Source organism: Schistocerca cancellata, chromosome 7 (assembly GCF_023864275.1).
Source record: "Schistocerca cancellata isolate TAMUIC-IGC-003103 chromosome 7, iqSchCanc2.1, whole genome shotgun sequence".
NCBI classification, from domain to species: Eukaryota; Metazoa; Arthropoda; class Insecta; order Orthoptera; family Acrididae; genus Schistocerca; species Schistocerca cancellata.
The window spans coordinates 300262290-300284070 of NC_064632.1; the positions used below are offsets into that span (position 1 = coordinate 300262290).

Sequence of the window (21781 nt, forward strand, 5' to 3'; positions counted from 1 at the left end):
GCCTACTTCACACCAGAATCAAAGCAACAGTCCATGGAAGTTGAGCAAGGGCTGCAAGACAATGCCCGTCCGCATGTGGCGAATCAGACCAAAGATCTCATCACATCTTTTCGATGAGAAACTCTAGATCATCCTCCGTACAGCCCCGATCTTCACTCAGTGCCTACCATCTGTTCCTGCACTTGAAGAAACACCTGGCCGGTCAGCGTCTTCAAGACGATGATGAAGTCAAAACAGTGGTGATGCAGTGGTTAACAAGTCAGGCTTCTATGAGGAGGGTATTCAAAAACTGGTACAGTGTTATGACAAGTGCCTCAATATTAACAGAAATTATGTAGAAAAGTAGATTAAGGTACAGGCTTTCATGTAAAAATAAAATTATTGAGATATCTTAGCATGTATGTTTTCAATTTCAAAACAGTACTTACTTAAAAAAACATGCCTCATAATACACTTTCTACGTATTTGGGGAAATACAGAGGAGACTTTTGTAAGTAATTGTTTTTCAGATCCATCTCCAACAGATCTTATCATCAAGTTCTTGTCAATTCATAATGAGCAAAAGGATCAAGAAACCAAAGCTACTGATTCAGAAAGTGATATGGTCAAGCCAGATGATGGCGTTGGGAAGAGAAGCCTCAAGAACTTGGCTTTGAAAATATTGTCATTAAAGATAGCAGCGTATCTTAAATGGGACCTTGATATATTGGAGAACAAGTAAGTAATTATTTTTTTATCTGATATTACTTTGCTTCTTAACAAGGTCTGAAATGAATATATCAAACAGTAAAAATGCACAGAAATGGATATTTGTGACTGCCTCCTAAACGGATAAAAAAATCTGACAATCTCGTTGTAGTCTTAGCTGAAGATTTCTTTCTTTCTTACACTAATGAAACTAAATGTGGAAGATACAATATACTCAGTAGCCATGAAATACTGAGAAATAATTTTGTAGAGTTTTATTTTTTATGATCATTAGTGATGAGTAATGTGACTTACTACTGTCCCAGTAGCCTGAGTTCTATTTCCTTTGATAAGGGCTCTGGTTCAGGTGTGAGGATCCTCAAAATATCGGAAAAGTCAACACACTTTTGTTTAACAGGTTGTTATTTAGCATTTTGGGATCACAAAGCCCATTAAAATATTTGGTATCAGATTTCAAACAATCCATCTTTAGCTATGATTTGCTAATATTCTCACATACATACAAACATCAAAAAAAGTTTTGCATCAACCTTGTTCCCAGAACTCCTGAAGGTAGTCGTTGATTGTGGATATTGCATTTCAGACACAGTCCCTTTGACTGTTCAGAGATGTCACTAAACCTGCCCAAAGATGTAAACAACCATGCATGAGCAGCACCTATTAGACAGAGGGGGTCTGAAAGCTGATCAGTTCCAGTCATTCCACCAGGAAGGAGGTACACGGCTTGTGTTGTCTGTAGTTCAACCATGCCTAGATGGTCAATACCATGGTTCAGTCGCAACCGCATTGTTATTTTGTGCCAGGAAGTGATCTCAACAAGGAAATTGTCCAGGTGCCTCGGAATGAAACAAAGCAATGTTGTTTGGACATGGAGGATATACAGAGACAGGAACTGTCGATGACATGCCTTGCTCAGGCCGCCCAAGGGCTACTACTGCAGTGGATGGCTGCTGCCTACGGATTATGGCTCAGAGGAACCCTGACAGCAATGCCACCATGTTGAATAATGATTTTTGCGCAGCCACAGGACATTGTGTTGCAACTCAAACTGTGCGCAATAGGTTCCATGATGTACAACTTCACTTCCAGTGTCCGTGGCGAGGTCCATCTTTGCAACCACGACACCATGCAGCGCACTACAGATGGGCTCAACAACATGCCGAATAGACCGCTCAGGATTGGCATCACGTTCTCATCATCGATGAGTGTCGCATATGCCTTCAACCAGACAATCATCTGAGACGTGTTTGGAGGCAACCTGGTCAGGTTGAACTCCTTAGACACACTGTCCAGCAAGTACAGCAAGGTGGAGATTCCCTAATGTTTTGGGGTGGCATTATATGGGGCCAACGTATGCCACTGGTGGTCATGGAAGGCGCCGTAAGGGCTGTATGATATGTGAATGCCATCCTCCAACCGATAGTGCAACCATATTGGCAGCATATTGGTGAGGCATTCATCTTCATGGACGACAGTATCTGCCCCATAGTTCACATCTTGTGAATGACTTCCTTCAGGATAATGACATCGCTCGACTAGAGTGGCAGCATGTTCTCCAGACGTGATCCCTATCGAACATGCCTGGGATCGATTGAAACGGGCTGTTTATGGATGGTGTGATCAACCAACCACTCTAAGGGATCTACACCGAATCGTCATTTAGTAGTGGGACAATCTGGACCAACAGTGTCTTGATGAACTTGTGGATAGTATGCCACGACGAATACAAGCATGCATCAATGCAAGAGGACATGCTACTGTGTATTAGAGATTCCAGTGTGTACAGCAATCTGGACCACCACCACTGAAGGTCTCGCTGTATCAGGGTACAACATGCAGTGTCTGGTTTTTATGAGCAATTAAAAGGGCGGAAATGGTATTTATGTTGATTTGTGTTCCAGTTTTCTGTACAGGTTCCAGAACTCTCTGAACTGAGGTGATGCAAAACTTTTTTTGATGTGTGTAGAATGGTCACAGTCTTTTCTATCCATATGTTGTTTTCAGTGAATTGTGTAGGAAGTGCAGCATCATTATTTTCCTGGGTTTTATTTTCAGAACTGGGTTTCTTGTATGTACTTGCCAGCTGAGTGATTAATGTTCATTCATATCCTTGAGAGAAATGTTTATTTTATATGTTTGCAGATGACCAGGAATTTACCTGTACTGTACATTTGTTCAGATACATTTAGTTTGTAATGAACAGCAAATGTTATTAATAAAACCTGTGTTATTTACAACCAATGAGACATATACATTTCAAAATACATTTTTATCCTTCTCCATACAAAACAGTTTTGTACTTAGCAGTGCTGTCATGCATGAGCCATAAGCTTAAGACAAAGTGATTGGTTGGAGACTTTTCACTGGTGGTCTCTTGAGAAGGTGTGAATGTGTCATTTATCGTCCTTGGCCAGGGCTACCTGCCGACATTAAACCTCTAGGCACCCATAACTCCAAATAGTGCAGAATGCACCGTTGAGTTAGTCAGATATAACAACCAAACATTTGATTTTGGAAAATTCCCTGACCTCTTAAAAGCCACTATTTTTTGTATTGTTGCACAATAGCTTAGATAAAAACAATTTTGACAATTGTTGGTCAATAACTCACATTTCTACATTATTTATGGTTTCTCAAATGTTGCATTAGAGCATAATTCTACAGTTATATTGAAGACAGGAACTTAATTTCCACTCCCTTGTTTGGTTGTAGGCTTGTTCTGTTCAACTGCGTAACTTCTCAATACCACTACTTCCTGTTGACCATTTTCTTCAGCACATCTAATGTATTTCCATGTATCACTCTAAGTAATTTGCCCGTAAAGTGCAGTACATTAGTTCTATATAATTTTAGCCTTATTGTACCTGACTTTGACAGACTTCTTTCAATCAAGCTGTATTAAGTTCCTCCATTAGTTGTTGAAGTTTATTTGCACTAGAGGCAAACATAACAGCGTCATCAATAAACCTTAGGTTTGAATCTAGACTTTACAGCATATAATACTGATGAAATCTTCTTGAACTTCTGTCAGCATGGCTGTGAGTGTCACTCTCATCATCCCCTGGCAAAGTATACCTGAATCGCAGCCATCTCTGATTCTTGGCATATAGCAGCTAGTGCAGGGTTCTGAGCCAAAGTTAGTTGCTTGCCTTGTCGCTGTTAACAAGATTGTCATGGAGCATTATCTCAGTTGATTCTTTAGTGATGCTCTCCCAAAATCCAATACCCAAATACAATATCTTTCTTTCCTCAAATCTGAACAAATGTCCTTCGTTTAGAGTGTGTTCTGCCAATGATGTACCTTAATGCCCTAGATGTATGCATCTCATGCATTGCATGCAGCAATCCCTGACCTCTTGAAATCCATTATTTTTATCTTGGTATGCAAGAGATGAGATAAAAACAATTTTGACAATTATGGGTCAATAATTCACATTCCTACAATATTTATGCATTGGGAGGGCTGTGTTTAATCGATGTACTGGTGGTCACACTCTCAAATGATGCTATATGTGCCGGATGTTCCCTATTGTAATTTGTTCTTTATTAAGCCAAAAGTATCTTTCATTTTACATGGTGGTCGAAAGATGACCTTGATATTGCTGAACCCTGTTCCTTGGGGAAGGCATGCTGAATGCCAGCCACCACTCTGGGTATGTATATGGGATGCCTGTACAAACTGGACCCTTCGCCAGAAGAGATGAGAATGACACTCTTCGAGACATCATGGAATTTCAGTGCAGTCACTCAGCTGGAGGCTTGAGAAGATTTCATCACTAAAACTAAAACAATGGGAACTCCAGGTAGGAATATCAACAATGTAGGAATAGATAGACTGCTACTTACCACAAAGAAGACTCATTGAGTTGCAGACAGGCACAATTAAAAGACTTGTATATAAAGTTTTCGACCACAGACTTCATCAGCAAAAGAGAAACGCACACCATTCATACACATCTCATGCACACGTGACCACCAACTCCAGCATCTCGGGCCAGAATGCAAGTATCATGTGGGATGCAAGCAGAAATCTGCAGGGGGCAGGGATGAGGAAGAGATATTAATGTAGAGGTGGGAAGAGAGATGCACATTGTCTGTCAGTGTGTGCAGGGACTAGTATTCCAACAGGTGCAGTGTCAGGAGGTTGTGGGGCAGGGAGGTGTGGAAACAAAGGAGTGAAAAAGGAGAGGAACAGTGAAAGATAGGTGGGTCCATTGGCAGAGGGCAGCAAACAAAGAGGGTGGGAGATGAGAATGGTGAGAAGGTGATAAGGCAGAGGGAGTAGAAACTGTTGGGAGGAGGGTGTGGGAACAGATATTACTGTAACCTGAAGCCAGGATAATTACGGGAATGGAGAATGTGTGGTAAGGATAACTCTCATCTGTGCAGTTCAGAAAAGCTGGTGGAGCAGGGGAGGATCCAGATGGCTCGGGTAGTGAAGCAGCCATTGAAAGCAAGCATGTTATGTTCAGTTGCATGTTGTGCCACAGTGTGGTCTACTTTGCTCTTGGTCACAGTTTGACTATGGCCGTTCATCCTATTGGACAGCAATGATTTCAGCAGAGCTAGTAAACAACATGGCTGCTTTCTCAGATGGCCTGGTCCCTGACAGGGTAGGATAAATCTGTGAAAGGCTGAAATAGGATGTGCTGGGTGGGTGGATTGTGCAGCTCTTGCACTTGGGTCATCCACAGGCATATGATCAATGTGGCAACGGTTTGGGATTGGGAGTGGCATATGGATGGACTAGGATGCTGTGGAGGTTGGGTGGGTGACAGAACACCTCTTTTGGAGGGTTGGGAAGTATCCTGTGTAGGATGTTCCCCATTTTAGGACATGACGATAGGTAATCAAAGCCCTGGCACACAATGTGGTTCAGTAGTTCCCATCTGGGTAGTACTGGGTGACGAAGGAGACACTCATTTGTGGCTGGTTGTAGGGGGGTAGTGGGAGGTTGAAGGGTGTGATGGGAAATGGCATGGGAGATAGGAAGCAGACTAGGTCTGAAGGATAGTGCCTGTCAGTGAAGTCCTTGGTGAGAGACACAGCATACACTCCCTTCAAAGGAACAATAGTTGTAGGTTAGGATAAAGTCAGTAAGATGATGACTTAATCATCCTACCTGCAGGCAAATGTTCCACAACTTCTGTCACGAATCGCAGTGGCTTCCTGACAGAAGGCCTCTACCAATTAACTGACTCCTCTACTATAAAACTCCTAACTTTATCCTAACTCACAACTCCTTCTCCTTTGAAGGGAAGGTATAAAAACAAATCCATTTCACAGCCATGGGCGCCCACATGGCGCCCTCCTTGGCAACCTGTTTATGGGCCATATAGAGGACCTTCCTGTTGTTGTGGTCTTTAGTCCAGAGACTGGTTTGATGCAGCTCTCCATGCTACTCTATCCTGTGCAAGCCTCTTACTCTCTGAGTAACTGCTGCAACCTACATCCTTCTGAATCTGTGTAGTGTATTTATCTCTTGGTCCCCCTCTATGATTTTTACCCTCCACGATTCCCTCCAGTACTAAATTGGTGAGCCCTTGATGCCTCAGAACGTATCCTACCAACCAATCCCTTCTTCTAGTCAAGTTGTTCCACAAATTCCTCTTCTCTCCAATTCTGATCAGTGCCTTCTCATTAGTTACGTGATCTACCCATCTAATCTTCAGCGTTCTTCTGTAGCACCACATTTCAAAAGCTTCTATTCTCTTCTTGTTTAAACTATTTATCGTCTATGTATCACTGCTATACATGGCAATGCTTCATACAAATACTTTCAGAAATGACTTCCTGACACTTAAATCAATACTTGATGTCAATAAATTTCCCTTTTTTAGAAACACATTTCTTGTCATTTCCAGTCTACATTTTACATCCTCTCTACTTCGACCATCATCAGTTATTTTGCTTCCCAAATAGCAAAACTCGTCTACCACTTTAAGTGTCTCATTTCCTAATTTAATGCCCTCAACACCACGTGACTTAATTCAACTACATTCCATTATCCTCATTTTGCTTTTGTTGATGTTTGTCCTGCATCATCCTTTTTGCTGTCTCTGACAGAATTATGATGATGTCTGCAAACCTTGCAAGTTTTTATTTCTTCTCCATGGATTTTAATTCGTACTCCAAATTTTTTGGAAGTATTGCCCTGGCAGTGTCTGTAACCCTCAGGATTATGGAAGAATGATGATGATGACAAAAAATTCAGAAATTGTTGCGTTCGGCCCTGGAAAGAAGGAATGGATGCAGGGGCACATATTCCATGTTAATAAAGGAAGCCCCGAATATCCATAGCAATTTTGGAACTTTGTGAGAATGGGTGCAATTATTTTGACAAGCTTCTGTCAATAATACAGGAAGTAATTCACTCAATTGACATAGTAATGTAGGAGGCAACTTGACCTCACTGGAAATAAGAAATAAACATTTTGCTTGTTTATTTTGTGAGCAAAGTTTCTTGCCGACTACAACTAATTTCTCTCCCCAAGCATACTGAAGTAAAGCAAAAGATGCGATCAAATCAAACGTGATCTTGTTCCAGTTAAGGTGCTACATATACAAACTGAAAATCACACATATAAAGTTCTATGTATGTTTACTCAGAAATAAGTGAGTGCCATTGTGCCTCCTTATGATACAGTGGGTCTTGATTATCATAGACACCATACCTCGCTATATTTCCAGCTTAGGAAGTTTAATACGTTTTTGTTCCTTTCCATTTGTAGAATGCTTTTCGCAAACAGCTTGTATAAAAGAAATTCTACTAGCAAAAATTTATCAGTTGGTTAGTTACTGCATTTACGAAACTTTACTCACTGTAAAGTGCACGAAAGCTCCTGTATGAACACCTGGAGGTGGTAAACATTTAGGATGTAAGATGTATCTCAAATTGAACATTTTCAAACCAATCTACACCTTAGGAGTAAATAACAGATTTCTTCAAAGAAAGATACTCTGCTTACATAGTTGCACGGTCAGCCTACAATCCTGGATAATCTAATAGTGAATTTTACAAAGAAATGTGTTTTACATTAACTCCAGGGACCATTCACTGGAACAAACTTCAGCTACATGCATTTAAACTTTCTTAAAGAAATACTGTAACTGCAACATTCCCGACTAGTCCACTCTCAGGAAGAATTACCTGGATTCTTTTTGTTTTGAGATAGTGGAAAAAATCAGGATTGTAATTGGCAAAGCAGCTATATGGATTTCTGCTGATGAGGTGATGGATACTGTAGGCTGTTTCATGGCTAATCTAATTGTGGGCAAGTTGGACACTGAGGCTGCATCTAAAACTTAATTGATTTATTATAAACTTTTGGGGGCAACAAATAGTTCAACAGTTGATAAATTCATTAATGATGGACTAAGACACTATGGCCGCTGACATAAAAGAAAAGAAGGTTTGTTGATGTACACAGATCCATTCGTGTTGAAAATGGGAAAATCATTTAATGTATTGTATCCAAACTCAGTGCAAATGACATACAGCTTATGCGTTGCAATAAGTGGCAGAGACAAGTAGACATCATAGACATCAATTCACAGAAGTAAATACTGTACTCAGATATCAGCAATGAAGAAGGTTTTCTTAAAATATCCAGCACCAGGTAGCTGCTGCTACCTGATCTACTTCTGCCTCTGGAGCCAGTGATAACAAGGTGGGCAACAGGATCTAAGCTGTGATTTTCTACAGTAAGCACTTTCAATCTGTGAAGTCAGTGATGGAGAACTTTTCTTCTGGTCCTGCAATGTCTGTGAGTGAATCCGTGTCAGCATTCTACAGTTATGAAGAGAGCTCAGTTCAGTTTTGTACATTACAAGTCACTTCATCTGGCTTGTTGACAGTCTCAAGAAACTGGAGAATTTAAGCATGCCTATCTAAGGGACTGTGGGAATAAGGTCAATTCGGAAGGTCAGTGTTGTACCAGGTGAAATGGGTAGTGTAGTTTCCAGTAAACCACAGTCTGTGCTGAATAAAAAACTTGGTTACTTATATCTCGTTATTTTGTATCACTTATTTAATCATGAAATAGAAGAACCCTGAGAATTCTAGCACAGTGCCTCTGTATAAATATGCACCACTGACTTTTTGCGAAGTTCAGGAATCTCTATTTGTAGAAATCCTATTGACAGACACTAGACTGTGCATGGCAACATAGCATTTGGGAAAGTGCATTATAGTAAACTGTGCATCCCATTCCACCGTGACTTAAATGCATGAATAAGAGACACTTGTACTTCAGTATTTTTTAGCAGAAGTGAACTGATTAAGAATTGCCATAGATATTTGACTAGCATGCCTGTGAACTTGTATTTTCTAGAAAAAGAAATTGTTTTCACATATAATTGCTGTGTTACATATTTATTTATGTATTTCACCAATTTTATTTATATACATATTTCTTAATTTGATATTACATAAAATCTGGGCTCCAGTAATTACAGTGCCATGCAAATTTTCTTGGACTGCAATTTTAGTATCTTGTTTAGTGTCCTGTAACTATAAAGCACTCCTCTAAATCCAGTATGTAATCTTTGAAGTTTGTATTTCACACTGTTGGTCATACACTCTAAGAAGGCTGTTGGTGTAGTGGCTAATTAGAGTCTCTAGAGTCTCTGATTATGACTGTGTGAAATATGTCACTGTGATCATATTGTGGCATAAGAGCCATGGGATCAAGGGTCAAGGCTTGACACCCTGTTAGTGCTCCTTTTTTTAATTTTACTTAAGAGTGGCTTCAGGCAACATGTCTTGTGTTGGTTGAGTGTTGTTTGGCAGACTGAGACATTTCTCGGTAGGACAGAGGAAAGGCTTTACCTCTCCAATAGGAAAACACCTAGTTTTATTTCTGAAATTAATTTTGAAACTGATTGCTGCCTAATGTTAATAATCTTTTTGCCCAGCTGTCAGCGACTGTCTTCAGTTTTTGTTTTTTTTTTTTGTTTGCAGGCTACCATTGCCCATGCAAGTTACACTTCTCCATGACTTACAGTATCTGGCACATGAAAAGGACTTTGATGTGAACAGCATGTCAGAGGCAGCTGTGACATCAGGACCATCTCATTTAGTATTTGCTGTAGCTCTGTATAACAGATGGGTGCTGAGAGCAATAGTGCATAACCACGTGTCACCAAAACAGAATCGTCAGAACTCTTCATCAATGTAAGTAAGCATATGTCATTTCTCCCCTCCTTCTTGGATCATTTACCCTGTTGCTTAAATCAAATGTAAAACTAGTATCTATTTTTCAAGGTTGGGTGCTGCGTGTGAATTTGTTGTTCAGGTGAAAGCAAGGGAGGACAAATTTCACAGCATTGTTTCTCACATAAATTCTGTCCTGTAATGGTCTCCTCTTTGGAAATCAAAGCTTCTGTTTGTCATATTGGATTGACTGTTCTTGGTCTGTATTGGTTTGAGCATTGATGAATCAAAGATAATATCAATCTTCTATTCACAACTCGTATATTTCATGTTTACATTCGGTAAAGCGCTCTGCCTCTCTAGCTGATCAATCAGTGAGTTTAACTGCCTTGCAAATGACCTGCATTAGAGTCTCATTACTGCTGAGGATTGTTCTTTCATGGGAGGAAGGGAGCAATATAAGCTTAGCTTCGTGAGAACAATTAAGTTGATGAAGTATAGTTCGTAGGCAAACTTAAGAGCAAGCAGGCAAGTCCACATCATCTCTACCCAGCTTTGAGCCAAGTGTATGTACAGACTGTTTCACAAACTTATACCAGTCATCCTACAATGCACATTTTAAATTAGTAGCATTGCAGTAATTGGACACGCCCAGGGAACTTATATGGAATACAGAAATTAGCTAAATCCTCCAGCTGTAGATGAATGGAATACAGAAATTAGTTACTAAATCCTCCAGCTTTAGATGACAGATATTTGCATTCAGTTCTTTCCGGATGATTTCGCAGGGTCTGTGATTATTACCTCAGAGATAATTTCTGCTCTGTTTGCATGGTGGATGTTGCGATTTTCACGCCAATTACTTTTCTGTTGCTCTGGAACATCATAAGCTGCTATTTTCCTGTCAAATCTTTTTCTGTTGATGTGAAACATCAGAGGTTGCTATTTTCCGATCAGAAAAACCAGGAGTCATGTTTTACACCTTCTCCAATCTTATTCACTTACTTACACATATACCTAATCATGATAGCTATTTTGTATTCATATTGCTGACTTGGGTATGGAATCTTACTTTAACACTTTGCACTCTGTAATGCAGGCAAAGGACATCTCCATGCACTATTATTTAAATTGCTGTCGCCCAGATGGCAAGCATGCCACAGAGAATAGCGCAAGTCTCTTTGTGCAAACAGTTAAGCTATTGACCGACAGAGTACACAGTAAAACAAAGAGATATAGTCACATAAGCATTGCAATACAAAGCTTTTCATTGTGCAGTATTTTTGAAACTCTTCTGCACATTGAATAGAATTTATGTTACCTGCCATGTGCTGCTACATAAGAAACTGATTCTTGATGTGCCTGTAGTTAAACAGTTATAGTGTTCTCTCAGAAAAGTCTGTTTCTTTCACCACAAGCATTGCTAGCTATTCAGCTTACAAACAGGCTATAGCTGCTCTTATTGCAGAGAGGAGGAGGAGGAGGAAGAGGAGGAGCAGCAGCAGCAGCAGCAGCAGCAAAACAGAGCATGTACAGTACTTCAAATGGCCATCTGCAGAAGCTTTTACATGGTCTCCCTTTATCAGGTGTGAACAGAGCACAGACTTCTGCAAAGGGGTAGTTGTAAATTTTTAACGATCAACTCGAAAAAATAAACTGACTTTTTTTTGTTTGCAGGTATTTGTTTGCCATCCTGGTAACTACTGAACCCCTCACCACCATAGTCCTGTAGCACGCTGTTAGTGGGACCAGAAAAATCTGATGCAGCCCAGTTATAAAGTGCAGTATTGTGCTGTAGTTAATTTTTGGCAACAGCAGAAAAAGCTGTATCTGTCTCCAGCAGATCTAAATGACTTCTTTAGCCATCTGAATTGGCCTGAAACAACAGCAACATTACCACTGCTGATGAAAATAAATTATTGCATGATACTCCTCTTTATCACTAAGTTGCGCTAGTTTGTTTTACCTCCTCTAACAGCTTGCTACGCTACTGTTGTGTGGGGTTTTGAGTGTGTACTGGGACTACAGACATGTACCTGGAAACAAACTAATGTGGAAACAAATTTATTTTTAGTATATACCGTTTTCCGTTATACTGTAACTATACTGCCTCACTTTATCACCTTATCTTTATTATTAAACTCCTTCAACTTATGGTATGCATTTTGTATGGGATCTTAGGAACTAGTAATATTATTTAATTGAAATCCTCCCTGCAGAAAGTGTCAGTTAAAGGATACCTACTCACACACAGATTCGTTTGTTCAGGTCAAAATGCAGTTTGGTTGTAGATAGGAAGAAATTGGCTTTAGTTACTGGAACAAGACCTAACACCATTGACTTGAATGTCATTTTCTAACTGGACTGGCATGTAATCCCAGAGACAAAACACCGGTTGTATATTTGGTACATGGCTCATTTCACTTACTATGCAATTACCACAATTACTCTGCACATGTTACACTACCAGTCTTATCTGCAGCAGCAACATTGGATCATATGACAAATATACAGCAGAAAATATATTGAGTGGTTCCAAAAGTTTTTAATCTTATCTCCTAGTTTGCATTGATGAATTATACAAGTTGGAATTCATTGAGGACCAATGATGCTCTGGGAATGCTGATTGTATTTACTGGACCAGAGCAATTATCAGAATCACAAAGAAGAGACTTATTATTTTTTGTCTGTCTTTTTCCATTTTTAGCTTGAAGAAATTTAATTTCCAAAATTAAGTTGAACGAGGAAGAAGAAGAGGAGGTAAAGGAAAAAAGCATTTTGAAGAAATCAGTGTGAGGCTTTAGAAATGGTTAACGTTGCTCACCCTTGATCCCGGGTCTTGGGTTTGATCCCGGCCAGGATGGATTAGCTCTGCTCTGGACTGGGTGTATCTGTTGTCCTCATTATCATTTCTCCATCATCGATGCACAAGTCACCGTAGTGGTGTTAAATATAAAGACTTGCACCAAGAGGCCAAATATCCTGACCAATAAAGCTATACACACATTTCATTTCATTTTACTGATATGCAAATGCAGTCTTGGACAACAGTTAGGAAGCTATATTTCTAAATAAGGCCTAACACAAAGAGATGTACTGTTCACTGTACTAAGGGACTTCAGGATGTATGATTATTAATAATAAAACATAACACCAGTGTAATGTACAGTAATAGAAGTAAAAAAGTGCCAGTAAACCTAGGTCCACAAAAAAGCCACTTTCATAAGAGTTACGAATTTTTTGTAATGAGCTGCCACTGACATCGATACTGCCACTGACTTCGATATGAAACATTGTCCTAAGTAGTTCAAACATATTTTAAAAGTAAACTTTTCGACTAAGTCCTGTACAAGTGGACTCAAATTTTGCCGGTTGCCTACCTTAACAAAGAACACAACACTGCTTTAGCATGATACATGTTACAATTTACTGCATATTCGTACTTTTTGTAATCTTCCCATGTAGATGCACTAGTGTGATTGTCTTTGCAGTGAGTGATGAATTCTTTTAAACACGCTTTGATCACTCATAAATCTTGACAAAATTGCACAGTTTGATTCTGCTGTTTTTCAACCATACCTATTGGACTGCTACATACTTCACCTTGGAGATGACCCCAGACAGAAAAATTTGTAGGATTGAGGTCAGGCGATCTTGTAGGCAAGGTACAGTGTGTGCTGGATTTGCTTTTCTTTGAATGCCATTGACAGTGGCCAACGGATGACCTCAGCTTCAGCACTAAATATGAAAGAGCTAAATATTATTAACTGTTGCAGTAGAAAGAGATGGAGACCATGTGAAATGTTGATCACTGACTAACCACTACAGGCACATGTGGATGAGTGTATTGTATATAATGTTCTACCTTGGTACTTAAATTTGACACAAGCCAGCATAACCTCTTTTGGTGGAGCGAATATGGTATACCATTTTTGTTTATTCTTCGTATTTTTCCGTTTTTGTGTGTGCTGCAGGGTAAATGACTGTCACTGTGCATTTATACAATCCAAAATTTCTGTAATTTTATCAACATGGCCAATAAATAGATTTGTTTACTGAAATGCAATTCTTATCAGTAATTTTTCTTTGTTTTTCCAGAGACTAAATGAAATGTGTACGGTATATTTCATTTTTAATATCATTAAGCTAATTTTTTGCAAGTAAGGGCTGTTCCATTTCACTTTGGACAGCAGGATACCTTGCATTATTTGTTGGGGAGGTGGTGGTAGTGGTGGTGGTAGTGGTGGTGGTGGTGGTGGTTGGGGGGGGGGGGTGTTCAATTTTCTGTCATCTAAAGTTGATGTGAAGTTAATATTATTTACAAACTTGAGCTGTGATAAACAAATGCTTCCGGGTCTTTTTATGGGTCAAAGTTACTGCAGGTTAATAAAATTACGCAATTCTGTGACTCATAACTCAGAAACTAAGCAAAGTACTATTATCAAATAAAATTCAGAATGAAGATAATATTGTTAAGTTCAAAGTGGTTTGTATGCAACATATTTAGAACTCAAATTTAATGCAGTTTTCATGATATTTCATAGTTATTCTGAGAAAACACAATTTAAATGGAGTAGGAATTATGCCATATTAACTCAATTTAAATGGAATAGGAATTATGCCATATTATTCAGCATTTGGTTTAGAAACAATGTTTATAAAATTTTGTATGCCATCCTCAATAGGGAACTGTAGAAAAAATAAAAAGTAAATAAAAATATATTTAAAAAGAAAGATGATGAGACTTACCAAACAGAAGCGCTGGCAGGTCGATAGACACACAAACAAACACAAACATACACACAAAATCTAGCTTTCGCAACCAACGGTTGCCTCGTCAGGAAAGAGGGAAGGAGAAGGAAAGACAAAAGGATATGGGTTTTAAGGGAGAGGGTAAGGAGTCATTCCAATCCCGGGAGCGGAAAGACTTACCTTAGGGGGAAAAAAGGACAGGTATACACTCGCGCGCACACACACACACACATATCCATCCATCCATACAAGACACAAGCAGACATTTGTAAAGGCAAAGAGTTTGAGCAGAGATGTCAGTCGGGACGGAAGTATAGAGGCAAAGATGATGTTGAAAGACAGGTGAGGTATGAGCGGCGGCAGATTGAAATTAGGAATTAGCGGAGATTGAGGCCTGGCGGATAGCGAGAAGAGAGGATATGCTGAAGGGCAAGTTCCCATCTCCGGAGTTCTGACAGGTTGGTGTTAGTGGGAAGTATCCAGATAACCCGGACGGTGTAACACTGTGCCAAGATGTGCTGGCCGTGCACCAAGGCATGTTTAGCCACAGGGTGATCCTCATTACCAACAAACACTGTCTGCCTGTGTCCATTCATGCGAATGGACAGTTTGTTGCTGGTCATTCCCACATAGAACACTTCACAGTGTAGGCAGGTCAGTTGGTAAATCACGTGGGTGCTTTCACACGTGGCTCTGCCTTTGATCGTGTACACCTTCTGGGTTACAGGACTGGAATAGGTGGTGGTGGGAGGGTGCATGGGACAGGTTTTACACCGGGGACGGTTACAGGGGTAGGAGCCAGAGGGTAGGGAAGGTGGTTTGGGGATTTCATAGGGATGAACTAAGAGGTTACGAAGGTTGGGTGGACGGCGGAAAAGTAAATAAAAATAGTGGCAGCAACCATGAATCATGACAAGAGCATTGTTGATCACCTGCTGTTTGTTTCATGGCAGCCCATTCAAACTTAAGTACAGTGTGAGCTTGAATATTTATTATTTAATTATTTTTTTCCAAGTTTCGGACAAGGGGCTCCATAAAACTTAAAGCTGATATTGATGTGTAATGAAAAGAGGTTCTGCGCTATGTAAGTCTTATCTTTATGAAAATTGTGCTTATGCTTAAAACATAAATAAAAGCTTTTTCAAAATTATATTAACTGTTGCTGTAGTGTTGCATACCTGCATCAACAACAGATGTCCAGCTTCAAAATAAATTGGTAGTTCACTGAATCAAGTGTAAGATTCTTGAGTTACATGGCAGGTTGAAAACTAGTAAACATTTAAGAGCCAGTCCTGTCCTCATTAAACACATGTAAGTATTCATATGACCCATGTTTTTATTATATTAAGCTGACAGATCCTACATCATTTTAATATGATACTTGAATAAATAAATTACTGATTACTAATCCTAATAGAAGACTTGACTCCAGTTATAGAGTATTCTAGGAAAGCATGTTAATAACAACGTGCCAGAAATGTGAGCTGCTCATTGTGGTGCTTTCTTATAATTGACAGCTTCTGTTGTATATGGTTTCATATGTACAATATCAAGATGAAAAGTTGCGAGTCTAACAATGAATAACTGTATTTTAACGCAGTTGTTTTCAGTGTAGTCTATGTACTCCATCCACTATTTTCTAATGAGAAGAGTCCATCCCTGAAGAGCAAATCTAGAAGAGCTGTTAAATAATCATCTGTGGGTGCCATTACCCCTTCATTACAATCAAAATGATTTCCAGTGACTAATTTCTTTAGATATGGGTAGACATATAAGACAAAAACTGCCAAATGTGCCAACTACGGTGGATATTCTAAGAATCTCTATACTCTGTTCATCATAAGAATAAACCTGATGTAAACAAACACAAACATGATGATCGGTCAGAAGCTGTAGCATACATCCACTGGTGTTGGTACGCTCTTGGAAGTAGTTCCTACTTATGTATTAGATATCTTATTACTAAGTTACATTAAATGAAACTGTAAGATATCCTAATTTATTAACAATCATCAACTTTTTTAAAATCACACTTGTCTGTTTAGTTTTTGTTTCAAAAATCATGTAGTCTCCATCTCTGTACTGTTGTGATCTGATTGTCGCGCTGTTTACACACAGTATGAAAATGGCAGAGGCGGCTTTTTGCTCTGTAGTGAAACATGCATGTGGAACATGATGAGGAAGTGCCAAGAAATAGGTTGTTCTTAATGTTTTTCAAAAATTCACAAAAAAAAAAGGCTGTGAAGTTTTGTGAGGGACTGTATTTGATACAAATACACATTTGATGTATAGCACAATCGATAGTGTTGTAGATTTATAAACTAGTACAGTTCATGCATTGCTGGTTCAAGTCCCACCTTGGTCTTCCTCCCTCCCCTCCTCCCCCCTTTTTTATCTTCAAAATACCAACATCTTGTAATTGTAAAACATATCATTTTTTATGAATGATGCCTAACTTCTTGTTTCTAATTAAATATTGCACATGAAATACCTGTTTTCATTTCAAATATAAATTCTTTAAATACTCTTTATTTGTACTTTGTCCATTCTTTTATACCACAGATGTAGTCTCACACGAACCAGAGTGATAAGTGTAATAGAAAAAACAATCATTTTCACAGCATTGAACACACCAAACAGGTGCTGAACTTGTACATTTGCCACCGTACCATTACAATATGAACACAACAAAACTGGTCTGGAGCCAAGTTAAGGGATTTGTCACGAGAAATAACAAGGATGTTAACCTGCCAGATGAACTGGAACTCATGCACACAGCTCTTTTGTATGTCACCGCTGAATGCTGGCAGGATATAGAATGGCACATGATAAAAGGAGAGCGGAAAATGTGGATTCAATATAGCAAATGACAGTTCCAGGAATGAAACGTATTTCTTGGATTCGGATAAGGAAGGAGCTAAGAGATTACCAGACGACTGACTAATTAATACCTTTAGTGGCTTCAGTATTCAGCAGTACCACCTTCACAATTCTCTATTACTCCAATCTCGTATAGCGCACGAAAAGAATGAACACCTATATCTTTCTGTACAAGCTCTGATTTCCCTTATTTTATCGTGGTGATCGTTCCGCTCTATGTAGGTCAGTGTCAACAAAATATTTTCGCATTCGGAGGAGAAAGTTGGTGATTGGAATTTCATGAGGCGATTCTGTCGCAATGAAAAACGCCTTTCTTTTAATGATTTCCAGCCCAAATCCTGTATCATTTCTGTGACACTCTCTCCCATATTTCGCGATAATACAAAACGTGCTGCCTTTCTTTGAACTTTTTCGATGTACTCCGTCAGTCCTACCTGGTAAGGATCCCACACCTTACAGCAGTATTCTAAAAGAGGACAGGCAAGTGTAGTGTAGGCAGTCTCCTTAGTAGGTCTGTTACATTTTCTAAGTGCCCTGCCAGTAAAATGCAGCCTTTGGTTAGCCTTCCCCACAACATTTTCTATGTGTTCTTTCCAATTTAAGTTGTTCATAATTGTAATACGTAGGTATTTAGTTGAATTTACGACTTTTAGATTAGACTGATTTTTCGTGTAACCAAAGTTTAATGAATTCCTTTTAGCACTCGTGTGGATGACCTCACCCTTCTCGTTATTTAGGGTCAACTGCCACTTTTCGCACGATTCAGATAATTTTTCTAAATCGTTTTGCATTTTGTTTTGATCTTCTGATGAGTTTATTAGTCGATAAACGACAGTGTCATCTGCAAACAACCGAAGACGGCTGCTCAGATTGTCTCCCAAATCGTTCCTTTCATAAGGAACAGCAAAGGGCCTATAACACTGCCCTGGGGAACGCCTAAAATCACTTCTGTTTTACTCAATGATTTTCCATCATTTACTACAAACTGTGACCCCTCTGACAGGAAATTGCAAATCCAGTCACATAACTGAGATGATATTCCATAAGCAGGTTTGTGTGGTACCGTGTCAAAGCCTTCCAGAAATCCAGGAATACGGAATCGATCTGAAATCCCTTGTCAATAGCACTCAGCACTTCATGTGAATAAAGAGCTAGTTGTGTTTCACAGGAACGATGTTTTCCAAGCCCATGTTGACTGGGTGTCAATAGACCATTTCCTTCGAGGTAATTCATGATGTTTGAAAACAATATATGTTCTAAAATCCTGCTGCATATCAACATTAACTATATGGGCCTGTAATTTAGTGGATTACTCCTACTACCTTTCTTGAATATGGGTGTGACCTGTGCAACTTTCCAGTCTTTGGGCACGGATCTTTCATCGAGCGAATGGTTGTATATGATTGTTAAGTACGGAGCTAATGCATCAGCATACTCCGAAAGGAACCTTGAGTTGCTTCACTACTCCGAGGATATTTACTTCTACGTTACTCATGTTGGCAGCTGTTCTCGATTCAAATTCTGTAATATTTAGTTTGTCTTCTTTTGTGAAGGCATTTCGGAAGGCTGTGTCTAGTAAATCTGCTTTGGCAGCACTGTCTTCGATAGTATCTCCATTGTCATTGAGGAGAGAAGGCATTGATTGTTTCTTGCCACTAACATACTTCACATACAACCAGAATCTCTTTGGATTTTCTGCCAGATTTCGAGACAAAGTTTCGTTGTGGAAACTGTTATCAGTGTCTCACATTGAATTCCACGCTAAGTTTCGAGCTTCTGTAGAGGATCGCCAATGTTGGGGATTTTGCATCTGTTTAAATTTGGCATGATTGTTTCGTTGTTTGTGCAACAATGTTCTAACCTGTTTTGTGTACCAAGGAGGATCAGCTCCATCGTTTATTAGTTTATTTGGTATAATCCTCTCAATTGCTGCCGATACTATTTCTTTGAATTTAAGCCACATCTGGTCTACAGTTATATCATTAATTTGGAATGAGTGGAGATTGTCTCTCAGGGAGGCGTCAAGTGAATTTTTATCTGCTTTTTTGAATAGGTATGTTTTTCGATTATTTTTCGAGGATTTGGGGACTACAGTATTCAATCTCGCTATGGCAACCCTGTGTTCACTAATCCCTATATTGGTTTTGATGCTGATTATTAACTCAGGATTCTTTGTTGCTAAGAGGTCAAGTGTTTTTTCACAACCATTTACTATTCGCGTGGGCTCATGAACTAACTGCTCGAGATAATTTTCAGAGAATGCGTTTAACACGATTTCAGATGATATTTTGTGCATACCTCTGGAATCAAACATGTATTTTCGCCAACATATCGAGGGTAAATTAGTCACCACCAGCTATTATCGTATGAGCTGGGTATGTGTTTGAAATCAAACTCAAGTTTTCTTTGAACCTTTCAGCAACTGTATCATCTGAACTGGGAGGTCGGTAAAAGGATCCAATTATTATTTTATTCCGGTTGCCAACAGTGACCTCTGCCCATACTAACTCACAGGAAGTATCTACTTCAATTTTGCGACAAGTTAAACTACTTCTAACAGCAACAAACACGCCACTGCCAACCATGTTTAGCCTATCTTTTCGGAACACCATTAGGTTCTTCGCAAAAATTTCGGCTGAGCTTATATCCGGCTTTAGCCAGCTTTCAGTGCCTATAACAATTTGAGCATCATTGCTTTCCATTAGCGCTTGGAGCTCTGGTACTTTCCCAACACAGCTATGACAATTTACAACTGTTATACCAATGGTTCCTGTATCTATGTTCTTCCTGTGTTCAGTCTGCACCCTTTATGACTGAAGCCCATCTTGTGTTTTCCCGAGACCCTCTAACCTAAAAAACCGCCCAGTTCACGCCAAACAGCCCCTGCTACCCATGTAGCCGCCTCCTGCGTATAGTGGACACCTGACCTATTCAGCGGTATCCGAAACTCAACCACCCTTTAGTGCAAGTCAAGGAATCTGCAGCCTACACGGTTGCAGAACCGTCTTGAGTCTATGATTTAGACCCTCCACTTGGGTCTGTACCAGATGTCCGCAATCAGTCCTGTCGACAATGCTGCAAATGGTCAGCTCTGCTTTCATCTTGCAAGCAAGACTGGCAGCCTTTACCACTTCTGTTAACCACTTGAAACCAGAGAGAATCTCTTCTGATCCAAAGCGACACACATCATTGGTACCGACGTGAGCAACCACCTGCAGTTGGCAGCACCCTGTGCTCTTCATAGCATCCGGGAGGACCCTTTCCACATCTGGAATGACTCCACCTGGTATGCACACGGAGTGCACATTGGTTTTCTTACCCTCCTTGTCAGCCAAGTCCCTAAGGGGCCCCATAACGGACCTAACGTTGGAGCTCCCAACTACCCATAGTCCCACCCTCTGCGATTGCCCGGATATTGCAGGATGAGTGGTTTCCTCTGAAACAGGACAGGCAACAGCATCCGGCTCAGCGACAGTGTCAGCCACAGACAGCACCTGGAACCACTCAGGATGCCCCGTGGTGGCTGGTTACTGTGCCCCCACTGAGAGAATCTCTGCTCTTGTAGACCAAAACCTTCAACCTATTACCCGGACCCTATCCTCGTATATATAAGATACCAACCATTTCCTCGACCGACTCTCCACAGTTCCTGTCCCTTTACCACACGGTGCCCTCATCGTCACTATTGATGCCACCTCCCTGTACAGTAACATTCCTAATGCCCATGGACTTAATGCTATTGAACACTACCTTTCCAGACGCCCTATGGATTCCAAACCAACAACCTCCTACCTAGTCTCCATGAACAACTATATCCTCACTGAGAATTACTTCTCCTTTGAAGACATTACCTACAAACAAATACGCAGTACTGCTATGGCCACCCGCATGGCATCATCCTATGCTAACCTGTTCATGGGCCATCTAGAGGAATCCTTCCTTAAAACCCAGAATCCTAAACCCCTCACCTGGTTCAGATTCATTGATGACATCTTTCCTATCTGGATTGAAGGTGAGGACACCCTATTTACATTCCTCCAGAACCTCAACAACTTCTCCCCCATTTGCTTCACCTTGTCCTACTCAACCCAACAAGACACCTTCCTCGATGTTGACCTTCACCTCAGAGATGGCTACATCAGTACCTCTGTCCATATCAAACCTACTAACCACCGGCAGTACTTGCACTTCGACAGCTGGCAGCCATTCCATACCAAGAAGTCCCTTCTGTACAGCCTAGCCACCCGTGTTCGTCACATCTGCAGTGACGAGCAGTCCCTCTCAAAA

The 21781-nt window shown here is 40.0% G+C and overlaps 1 protein-coding gene across 1 annotated transcript in view; it reads left to right on the forward strand.

Moving 5' to 3' along the window:
- Nucleotides 1-21781, forward strand: part of LOC126092248 (integrator complex subunit 8) — a 172104-nt gene that overhangs the window by 25195 nt on the left and 125128 nt on the right. The window contains 2 exon segments of the mRNA XM_049907758.1: nucleotides 510-717; nucleotides 9671-9883. Of these exon segments, the coding sequence (XP_049763715.1) occupies nucleotides 510-717; nucleotides 9671-9883 (421 nt within the window).